The sequence below is a fragment of the Geospiza fortis genome, unplaced genomic scaffold (assembly GCF_000277835.1).
Source record: "Geospiza fortis unplaced genomic scaffold, GeoFor_1.0 scaffold41, whole genome shotgun sequence".
Taxonomy (NCBI): Eukaryota; Metazoa; Chordata; class Aves; order Passeriformes; family Thraupidae; genus Geospiza; species Geospiza fortis.
Window position 1 is genome coordinate 14,542,444 of NW_005054299.1, and position 11,649 is coordinate 14,554,092.

General features: G+C 39.2%; 1 protein-coding gene across 1 annotated transcript; it reads left to right on the forward strand.

Moving 5' to 3' along the window:
- Positions 1-1,846: 1,846 nt before the first annotated feature.
- Positions 1,847-9,989, forward strand: DESI2 (desumoylating isopeptidase 2). The gene is made up of 4 exons (XM_014308388.2): positions 1,847-1,914; positions 3,823-3,916; positions 4,414-4,555; positions 6,386-9,989. Exons 1-4 carry the CDS (start codon positions 1,848-1,850, stop codon positions 6,617-6,619), a joined length of 537 nt encoding a protein of 178 aa, XP_014163863.1. The 5' UTR covers position 1,847; the 3' UTR covers positions 6,620-9,989.
- Positions 9,990-11,649: the final 1,660 nt, after the last annotated feature.

Here is an 11,649-nt window from a genome sequence, read left to right on the forward strand (position 1 = left end):
CTCTTTGTATTCTCCCTGATATATGTCTTTCTATACGGAGTAAATTAATGCAGTGTATTTCTGGATGTAGCTTGTTCATAGAGACTTGCTCCCTGCTCTTTTCTGGGGGGTGGAAGGAAAGAACTGCTAAGCCCTTTAAATAGACTAAGGTGATGATTTAGTGTAGTCATCCATACCCCACTAGCTAACATAGCGCTACACTGACAAAGCCAGAAAGTAAAGCAAATGGTAAAGTTTAATCTTAAGCAAAATTTATCCATTGATCACAGTTGAGCTTTAAGTAAATATAAGGCACAAAATCTGCCTTCTCTTAATTCGTATTGACAAAATTTCCCACAGCTGGTTTGACTGTTTGTAACTATTGGCATAGTGTGCTCTTTTTGCCATTTAACTTGTTTTTGTTTTTATTAATAGCCTGTCAACCTGGGGTTTAGTGTATCATTTTTATTGGGAGACAAAAAGCCTACACGCTGTAATGTTTGCAGTGGTGCTGTAAATTACACACTGACTCCAGCCAGCACATTTTCAAGTGTGACACCTGCAACCTTTTACGTTTTTATCACTGGTTGTGCTGCACAGTGGCTTTGCATCAGAAAGCAGTGATTATGTCAACAGGTTGTGTGAAGAAGATGGCTGGATGTTTTCTGCCTGCTTGCTAAACCAGTATTAATTTACTGGGGGTACTGCCTCAGCCTGAATCCTGCTGCCAGTTGACTTTTTGAAGTCTGCTTTGTAATAGCTCACAGAGGAGCTCTGGGAAGAAAAAATCCTGTTACTGGAGTAATTGACAAAATAGCGTTTTTATTGTATTTTCCTGACGTTTTTCTTGCTAACCAATTTCAGTTTTAAGGACAACTGAGGCTGGTTTTTTTAAGGCTTTGTTTCAGGTTCCTTCTCAAATTGTGTGTCACTTGAAATCTTTTAATGTTTGGAGACTGATACTTTGAGAGTGGTGATGCAGACAGGGGAAGAGTGCTTTGAGGTTTTCCTTTATCAGAGTTCTGCATCTTTGAGGTCTTCAGTGTAACAGTTAGCTTCTGATAGACACTTGCTGCCGCTGCACTTTCATAAAAGAAAAGAGAAAGCACTAAGAGAAGTTTCCTTTCTTTACTATTTTTTCCATTTCCTAAAAAAATTTCACTTCTTATTCCTTTTGAAATGATCTGTTTTCTGTTGGGTACAATACAAGTGATATATTGGAAACAAATGTCAGACCTATGCAAAGGACTTAAACCTCATGTTTGGAACCCCATGCATCAGCAGCCTGGAGACAGCTTTGTCTCTTGCACGGTGACCTCTAATTGAATGTTCAAAGACAAAATACAAGAAGGTAATTTCAGTCCATCTCTGAGTATATCTTGTGCTCATCTGCTCATAAGCAGGCGTGGTCATTACTATTAATGACAGTTGGTGCGTGTATCTCACAGTCCTACATTCCGATGTACCTTGAAGAAAAATGTACTCCTTAAAATTACAGCAATTGATTCTAGAATGTGTTCCACCTAATGGCAAACTTAACAACCTACAGCTTGTTGACAAATAGAAGGTTTATCTGGATTTCTCCCAGATAAACTCCTTGGCTGACAAACTTTGACAGCACTAAAACACTGGAATAGAACCTGATGGAATTAATTTGCTGCATACAGTTGGGGAATTTTAGTGACATTCTGTTCCTGTAAAATGGATTGTGCAGTTTACACTTTGTGATAAGGTTTAATACTTTGTGATAGGGTTTAATGCTTGTGATGTGGGGGGGACACATGTCTGCTCTGAGAAGATAAATCTGTACTGTAAACTAACTAGAGTTTTGGATTTGTTTTTTTTTTCTTCTTTTCTTTTAGTATTGGATGAATGAATATACTTCTTCCCTTGGAATTGGAGTGTTTCATTCAGGTATAGAGGTGTATGGGCGAGGTATGTATAAGAAAAGCATAACTTACTTTTTGCTTCAGTAATATTGTTATTTAAAAAGCACTTTTCAGGTAGTGAGGGGAGCCTAGCTCCTGAAACCTGTTAATCTCTTTTCTCATCTATTCTGCCTCTGGAAAAAAACCTTGGACATGAATAATCTGGTAGCCACTGTGCATTCTTTGTATCAAGCTATGCAACTATGAAAAAGTGTGCAACTTATTCAGCCAGGCATAGAAATCTTTATTTTAGATTTTGAAATACTTTAAAAAACCTACATAAAACAAATGTGTGCTTTGTATAAAGCATGGTTGAATCCATTCCTCAGTTTTCTGTCAGCACTTATTGCAAGGAATTAATTTTTAACTACAGGAACAATAATCTGTTGCAGAGAGACACCTAAAAGTGCATGATGCTCAGGCAAAGGTCTATTCCATTTTGGTAGGTTGGTTTGTTTTAGAGACCATTTCTTTCAAAGGCATCCCATTCGTGCTGTTCATAAAAGATGCCCTTGTGATAAATAACAGCAATGCTTTTCAGTTTTGCTAAATAGGTTGTGCTTGGGTGCTACAGCCTCCTGGTCTGTTCAGGCCACTTTGAACCTGCATTGCAGCCAGAAGGTGTTTGTGCACGCCATAGCATGGGTTCAGGTCTGAGGTGTTTCTGCCCAAAGCACAATGACACTCTGAGGTGATGGTGTTGCTGAAAGTAGTCCAGTTAAAGAAGGAAAATTTACTGCTGTGGTTTTTGGTTTTTTTTTGAATGTTTTGAGAGGTGAAGGGAAGGAGCAAAAGGTAGGGCATGCACTCCAAAGACCACACCGCCCAAAGTTATCTTAAACTATGTTTCAGCTACTGTAATGGTCACATTGTATCTGCTTTTCCAAGTGTTACCAGAGCAACAAATTGACAAAATACAATGCTTATTGTTAAAACTTTTTTGGGGATTTTTTTTAATCTGACCCAGAAAGACCTGACTCTTAATAGTGCTGTGCCTGAAACCCAGTTTTTGTGCTGTGCCAAATACATGTGCCTCCCTTCCTGTTGGGATTATAGCAGCTTTCTCATATAGCAGGTCATGCCCCTGCTAGAACAATGACTTGCATTTTTCCAGGAACATCAAACCTTTTATTTATTAACCTGTTGTAAAAAAGATTATCCACAAAACTGAGTGCTAGACATGGGTAATGTGTTATAAGTTTTGAGGAAAGGAAGTGTGAAGTCATGCTTAAAGCTTTTTATTACACTCTGGGTGCGGTGTGCTCTGTTATCTTACAGACACAGACGGAAGCTGCAGCACACCATGATGCTTTCATGTAGTGTGAGTGCTTAAGCCAGCAGGTGCTATGTGCAGACTTGAGATGCATGCACTGGTTTACTTTCTTGTTCTAGTAAAGAATTTGTGAAACTTCTGAACTTGTAAAGAATTGCACTCTTAAAAATCAAGAAATTTAAAGAACCTATTAGGCCACTACACACTGCCACACTGAGGACTGTGATGTACACTGAATAGAAATGCCATCGGACCTCTGAGGATGCAGTACTTTGAATCCCCAAAGTACTACCCACTTTCATAGACATATTTAAGTGGAATTCTAAAGACAAGTATGTATAAAGATGTACAATTTAACTTGTAAATGCTCACTTATACAATGAGAACAATATGTACTTTCTGCAAAGTTATTCAAGTTAAACCTGTGCACTGATGTAGAAAATTTCCTGTTAGTTTTTACTTAGGCTGAGTAGTAACTGACAAAGGTATTAATTTCCAGCTCATTTCATTTGCTCCCCATGTAAATAACATGACTGGTTGCTAGCTTTAGATCCTTGTGAAGTCACCTTCCAGTCAGTGATCTCTGCTGTTTTTTACTGTCATCACATGCTGGTTTTGTTAAATCTGAGCTTTCTCTTTCAGAATTTGCCTATGGTGGTCATCCATACCCTTTTTCTGGAATATTTGAGATTTCACCAGGAAATGCTTCTGAGCTAGGAGAAACATTTAAATTTAAGTAAGAAAGACTACCTATTTTCTTGCTCTTTGAGAAAGCATATGAAAAAGACAATTTGTTGCACTTATTTTTGAGGATAGATGTATTGAATTGTAAAGGATTTCTGACTTTCTGAGAAATTCATTTGTTTGCATAAAAATGAAAAACAGACAGAGGTGACGAGACAATGAAGTGTCTACAGCAAATAACTTTTTTTTTAGCATACCATTAAATTCCTGAAATGCATACGAATTTTGTGGACTTGTAGCTAACTTTTATTACTTACACAGCATAAGCAATGCAGTAACTTTTTCAAGGTGGGTAATCAGCAAGAAAACATCATCTCTCATGATGAAGATGCAAGTGGTGCCATAAAATGGAATAGAAAGAACCTTTGTTATTCTTGGAGAACTGAAAGATCTTGCTACCCACAGTGGAGTGACTTTTGATCAATGTATGAACAGTAGCCCACCTGTATCGTGGGAGCCTGATCACCTTCTACTCTCTTTCTCTTCTAGAGAGGCTGTGGTTCTAGGCAGTACTGACTTTATGGAAGATGATATAGAAAAAATAGTAGAAGAGCTTGGAAAGGAATTCAAAGGAAATGCTTATCACCTAATGCACAAAAACTGCAATCACTTTTCTTCAGCTTTATCTGAGGTAAACAAACTTAAAGGTCTATAGAAAGGTGCTTCACAGGTGGTTACAGAGCATCATATCCTTCCAGTCCTTTGTAATGTTTGGTTTAATTTCCCACTTCCTATCTCTGTTGCCTTGGGCAAATATCATCATTTTTCAGGTTGTATTTGTGCTTATGTCCAAAGCACCAGATTTTGCTGCTAAATATTGTTGTCATACATAGCTTGTGTTAGAGCAGAGGTGCATTCCTAAAGAGATACCTAGTAAATAAAGTATTAAGAAGATTTAGAAATTTAGTTGTTTCAGGGATTGCTACTGAATATAGAACTACTTGTTATTTTTATCACATTATTTGTATTTCCCCACAGAACCATCACACTGTAAATAATTTTCAAAGTTATGACCTAGTGTTAAAGAATAGCAAAGGCATTGAAGTTCCCCAGATAATGTTAATCTTCTGCTTGAGAGGCTTTTGTCAGGTTATTGCTCTGCCAGCACCTGTGTCCTGGTCATCTGGATCCTTGAGTGGTCATGCAGAGTATCTGAGTGAGGAGTCGAACGGGCTTTGCTTTTTCCCCCTCGGCTTTGTTGTAACACAGTCAGTTTGCCAATATGATTGAATGCCTGATCATTCACATGTGTATCCACACATGGAAAAGGGTCAGGAACAAGTAACCCAGGTCGAAGAGGGGAATGGAAACTTTGATTTTCATTGATAGCTGGCAATCTCTGCTTGACAAAATTTATTCTAATGTTTCACTAAAACACTCCAAAACAAGGATGGCTGATTTTCCCATGTGAAGTTTCACAGATTTTATTTGGGTTTTTTTTCCAGAATAGTTAATGCATCCTTACTGTATAGCCTGTGTTTTATGTAGACTGATCTTCCAGTGGTAGTGGAAAATTTTATTGAGATGATGATTCATGTGCAATGCTGGAACAAGTAAGTAGGGTGAGACACTGACAAAGCTGCAGTTGGTGTGAAATCTGGCCTATATGGCCAGGGTTTTGCCATACTCTTCAGCTGCATGGTCATATTTTTTCTGTTTTTGGTCTTGTCCTATTTAGTGTTCAAATTGACTATAAAAGTGGGTATAATTGCAAGTTAAATGCTGCTCAGTTACAGCAGAGTAATGCCCATGTTCTCCAGATTTGCACTGTAATACCAGAAATTAATATGGAGGTGGTTAAATAAAATAACTCACTCCTTGAATAGTGACAACAGAATTATTTAATGACTGATGTGTAGTAAAAATAAGTACTTAATGCAACTTTATGCATTTTTGAGGAGTTAAACCCAGCTGTGCATTGTATAGTTCCAGTGAACCAAAATGTGTGCTTGGCCTGTGTTGTAGGATAGTGATGTCTTGTGGAAGTTGTCAGGAGCCACCACAGTAAAGAGCCTCAGCTGTGTGTGTAACTATACAATTATGGTATTGACACTGTCTTCCTGGCCACTTGATTTCAGGGTCCTTTTTTGTAACAATGGGGTTTCTCCTGCAATTTCTGTTTCTGAGGAATTAGCACTGAATAGAAACCATAGCTTAACTAATTTCTGTGCCTTTTATAGAAGTTATTAAAAAAGAGTGGTTAGGCTTTTCAGGACTTCTGAGAAAATCATAGAACCAAGCACGTGTCCAACTTTCACAATGGAATATTGGACTCTTTGTGGGACTTGGAATGCTGATGGAGAAAGTCATAGTGCAGCTAACTTGGGTGCTTCTTGACTGGCATTTGTGATATGTAAACTGCAAGGCTGCTGCAGCTTTTGCTTCTTATTTACAGTACTGCAGTTTTGTTACTGCTGAATCCAGAAAACAAATTAACCCTTTCTGTTTCCTTCCCCCACAGATTCTCTGTGGAAAAGAGATTCCACGATGGGTGAATCGCCTTGCCTACTTCAGCTCTTGTATTCCCTTCCTCCAGAGCTGCCTGCCAAAGGAGTGGCTAACTCCTGCAGCCCTCCAGTCCAGTGTTAGCCAGGAGCTACACGATGAGCTGGAGGAAGCTGAGGATGCAGCAGCATCAGCTTCCTTGGCAAGCTCAGCATCTGGGTCTAGAACTGGACGCCACACCAAATTATAAGTCCTCCTCCAAAGTAGCAAATACTCCAGAAATACTTTTGAAATACTTCAGTTTGATCTCTTCAGCAATTGACTTCCTGACAGAACATGAGAGCCAACTCGAGAACGTTGTTTTTATATGCAAAAAAAAACGCTCTCATCAACCCTTGTTTCAGCTCAGGATTATTTACGTAGTGAAAGGAATTGCTGGGAGAAAAAGGGAAGGATTTTGTGTGAAGCCACCCTTTTCATTTTCACCTGTTTGGTAGACCTGAGTTAACATCTTGCATAAAGCAGAACTTAAATTATTTGTTTACAGTATTGTGTACTGCTGTTTACAAGTCCTGTAAGGACTCCTGCTACCATGGAAGAAGAAAGAATTTGAATTTGATTTAACTGTTGGTATAAATCGAAAGCAGTGGTATGATGCCCTGGATGAACTTTCCCCTTTTGTTTTCAAGATTTAAGGCAGGAGAACACTAAATTGAGGAATGCTAGAAACTGCTGAATACTATATATGTGAACAGGGTACTGTGCTCTTAAAGTGGCTGATGTAAACAGGTAGATTCCAGGATGTAGGGAGACTGGTTTGGTCTAAAATCTGTTCCTAGAAGTATGACCTCTACATTAATGAAACTGTGGATTTTTGCACATATGAAGGGAAATTTCTATCTCATTGCAATGCACATCAATCCATTTCTTTCTTTTTTTCAATTCAGCCATTTAGTTTTCATCCTGTCTCGTGTCTTTACTTGCAGTTTACTTCAGGATTTAAACATGTCAATATCATCTGCTAGAAGCATCAACAAAATTTTCACTTCTTTGCTTTACTTGATTTCAAACTTGTATATGTAAGTTAGTACTGGTATTCCTTTTTTATTTGTTTGTTTCATATAGTTTGGAATCGTGTAAAACAAGCCATTTATGGTTGGGGAATGGCCTTTGCTTCCTGCTGCTGATTTTGCTTCATTTGAGTTTGTAAACATTCATGTTCTTCTTTTTTTGAGCTATAAATTACTGCCCAATTGTGCATATCTGCACAAATGATAGAGAAATCCTAATTTATTTTCCCACAGTCTCTATCTGTGGCATTAAGTTTCTTATCAGATGTAATGAAGAAAAACCAGAAAATTGCTTATGCACCTGCGTGTTTACACAGCAGAACCCACTAATCTGCACACATAATTATATCTGAAGGTAAGAGATATTATTTTCTAAAATACAGAAGTATGTTTGCTGGTAGATTATAATTAGAGCTAAATTATAATTAGTGATCAGAATATATAATGGACTGCCTTATTCTTGTTCACTTACCAAGAGAATTAATTGTTCTTCCAATCATTAGTGTAAATTAGTGAGGTTCTATTGTGCACATAAGGCTACAGTAGCACAAACATGAGAGAGGTGAGCTTGAGTATTTTGTAAGACTTGCTGCCTTAAACTAACAAAAAACATACCATCCCTAAACGGATCAGCTCACAAAGAAGTGTGCATTACTAGAAATATGGATGATTCCTATGAGCTTTATTTACAGTATTTTGCTGGGTTTAGTTTTTCTGTTGAATGAAATACTGACTCTGCAGTTTCTGCTGTTTAAAAGCAAAAGAAAGTCCTCTTGGAAGGCAAAATGCTTCATGTTATGAATGCTCCTGGCCATGGGTAGTGGTGCCATTGAATCCTATGGGAAGGTGCAGTAGCTGTATCATAGTAAGAATTCTTATGGTTGCCAGCTCCAACTTGTGTTAGAAACAAGTGGAAGTTTTCCTGCTGCCACCTGGGTTGAATCCTTCATCAGACAGACTAGGTTTTCACTTATCTTCTGTGATGCAGTGTAGTACAGAGAGAGATATGCTCAGTTCTGGGGGGGAAAATCAAGTGACACTCTCTCTGGAAAGAGCAAGATAATAGTAAACGTCTCCATAACTGTATTTTGGTACGTGTTTTAATAATCTCTTCTATCACGTGGGAAATGCTTAAGGCTGGTGAGTCTGCCGCTAACTTCATTCTCTGTTTGATCTCCAGAAGCTGGATAAACTGACCCTCCCTGTTGAGTGCTTTCCACTCTGAATTTGAGTTCTCCTTTCCTTCTTTTCCTTGTAGTGAAAATGAATATGGTGGTCTCCAGTCAACTCTCAAGCATTACAGAACTGAATCTCATACTACTCACAGCTCGGACAACAGGCTGCAGACAGGTTACTTTGTCTCTGCTGTGCAGCTGTGGTAGTAATGTGACTAAGTCTCTTGGCCAGGGCAGGTCCTTTATTTCAGCTCAGGGTTGAGGCCACTGATCTAGCAACGTACTGTAGCTTTTCCTAGACTTTAGGAAAAATAAATAGAATGAATTTTCATTGCTACCTTTTATGTACCAAAATCAGCTTTTTAGGCTTCTGATACATCCAGAGCACTAGGTCACAAATCTCTACACCTTCATTAACACACACAATTACGGCATGTACAATGCAAGAACATGACAGATCACAGCACAGTTTTTATTTAGAAGTAAAACTATTTTTTATAAAGCAGACTGGAAAGTTTGTAACAAAAACATTCATTTTATTGTTAGCTGTACAGGCGAAAATACTGTCTTATGCTCCATAACAACTTTTTTCTGTTTGTTTTGAAACCATCCATTTGTAAATCCTGTAAGGAAACTGACACCTGAACCCTGAAGGTTGTTGGATATTGAATCAAAGCGAGCAGTACTGTAATTCCAATCGTGTGCTGTCAGCTCAGCCTCTGCTGGATGCCTGCAAATCACCCTGCCAGTGGTTACTCCAATTTGTTAGCAATAGAGCAAGTTACCTTTCACCAGCATTACTGCCAAGCAGGGATTACTTTAGTCTACTAATGACCACACTGTGCTAGGACTAGAACACTTCAGAATGCTGTGAGAAAGCTGGACACCTGTGGAATCTTTTCCATCAAAACGGGTAGAAAAATATCACCACTTCAGGGTTCTGCTCTGTTTACTTTCTCATGCTTGTTTAATTTTCTGTGAGATAGTACTTTTGATATGTATTACGTTGTTTAACTCAGTCATTTTATTTAAATGCCATTTTCTGTTCAGCAAGCCAAAAAAAATCCAATGTACTGTCAGTGTGCACCAGTAACTTCGGAGTGGCTTGGTAAAAAAAAACATAGTTGCATTACTTCTAAAATTTGCAATGCAATTCTGATCACTATTGATAGATGATAATTTTCACTGTTGGAAGTTGGTTACAAGCTGAATATTCACTGATGCATTTTTTGTAAACTTGTATTCAAGTTTACTACATAGTATTTGTATAAAATTCAAAGAATTTTGACTTTTGTTACCTGTACATGGCAACAAGTTGTCTAGCATCTTAAACTTAAATCCATCAGTTTATTAAAAATACTTTTATAAAAAAAAAGTTGGCTCTGTGTGTTACTCCCCTTGTACCTACAGCTTGTTTTGGCTGTGCCACCCAAGCTGATGTTTGGTTTTGAGCGACGGTTTTGAAGGACAGTGAAACTATCCAAGGGTTTCCTGTAGTTAAGCTTTAGGCTGACATGGGCATCAGGCACTGCAGTTTGGTTTGTGTGAGGCATCTTCCCCAAACATCCCCAGCTCTGGCACAGAGCTGGCAGCAGCCATTGAGGACATCCTTTGCCAGCACTGAAAGGTATTGGCACTGGAATTTGCAAAGGGCAGATGAGTCCATGTTTAACAGCAGAGAGATTCTCTGCAAGTTGAGGGCACTGGTGTGGGAGTGCTGTCCTGTGGCTGTCTGAGCTGGTGCTGTCGCTCCCCACTGCTGGGAAGGGGATGTGTTCTGCCATCTTGTGCATGCTGCGCAGGACGTGTCTGTGTGCACTGCTAATGAACATTGGCTAGGGCATGACCTGTCCAGACACAGATGTGTTCCTTTTTCTGTGTTTCCCTAATCACCAGCTGTTGGGAAGGATGAAACAGGAAAGCCTTATAAATATGATTGCCTGGCAAAAGATTTTGAGAATATGGAAACTATAAGCGAGATTGAAATGAAAGCAAGCTTTGAGATCCCTTAGTTACTGAACAACGGGAGAACAATGATGTTGCCGGCTGAAGGTAATCCCCTTTTGATGAAACAAGACCCTCTGCAAGCAGGCAGGTCCAAGGGTCCGAGCAGACCCTGCCAGCTTGGCAGAAGGGGTCCAAAGAGTAGGTTTTAGGGTTTAAAATGTAGCACAGTATGGTAATGTAATGATTCTTATAGGCTGTATGCAAATACTATAGGATTTGTACCTTATATTAGATTGGCTAGTGAGAATTAGAATATTCAGCACAGAAGATTTATGGTATTGCTTTTACGCTCTTACCCTCTCATCCTCTCTACCCCTCTCTTCTCTCGGGCCTGCTCTGAGCTGCGGCTGGCAGCTCCCAGCAGGGCCCTGCACCCACGCCCTTTGCAATAAACCACAAGTTCCACGACCTGGCTTCAGAGATCTCTCATCTCCGTCCATCCCGACCGTGCTGACCCCCTGGCACTCCTACAACCAGCAAACCTGCAAGAGAGTTTAGGCAACTTGCAACCTACTGAAAGGAAACTTGACAATAGTTCATCAGTTAAAACAAATGTGAGTTCCAGATGAACTCACTTCTGGCATCCAATGGCCAGGAGTGCCTGTCAGCTTCTAGGAAGGTGATTGGTACACAAAAGTACCTACTGCATTGTTTGCTAGTGGGTGAGTGGCTGCATTCAGTGGTGCTGCTCTTGCAGAAAAGATAAATGTTCCAAATTGAATTTTATTTACTAAAAGTTTCTTTGGCCATGCAGAAGTATCTGACAAATCTGTCACGGGAACAGCTTTGCAACAGGCAGAGGATTTTTATGGCTATAGCAGCTTAGAGCTGTCACCCCCCCAGAATAAATTCATTCTTTCTCAGTGCTTCATACATTGCAATGGAAATGGCTATTGGACAGTTTCTGACTTTCTCTGAAATCCTGTGGTTTGATCTAAATCAGGTCATAAAAAACCTTCAAACTTGTCAGTATAACAACTTGTAATTCTTTGGAAAAGTAGCTGTGCTGCACTGACAGCTCCCATTCC

Excerpts from the sequence above, each read along its gene's own strand:
- DESI2 (XM_014308388.2), top strand. The coding sequence starts at position 1,848 with ATGAATGAATATACTTCTTCCCTTGGAATTGGAGTGTTTCATTCAGGT. Across the intron at positions 1,915-3,822 it reads TATAGAGGTGTATGGGCGAG|AATTTGCCTATGGTGGTCAT; the intron begins GTATGTATAAGA and ends TTTCTCTTTCAG. Across the intron at positions 3,917-4,413 it reads GGAGAAACATTTAAATTTAA|AGAGGCTGTGGTTCTAGGCA; the intron begins GTAAGAAAGACT and ends TTTCTCTTCTAG.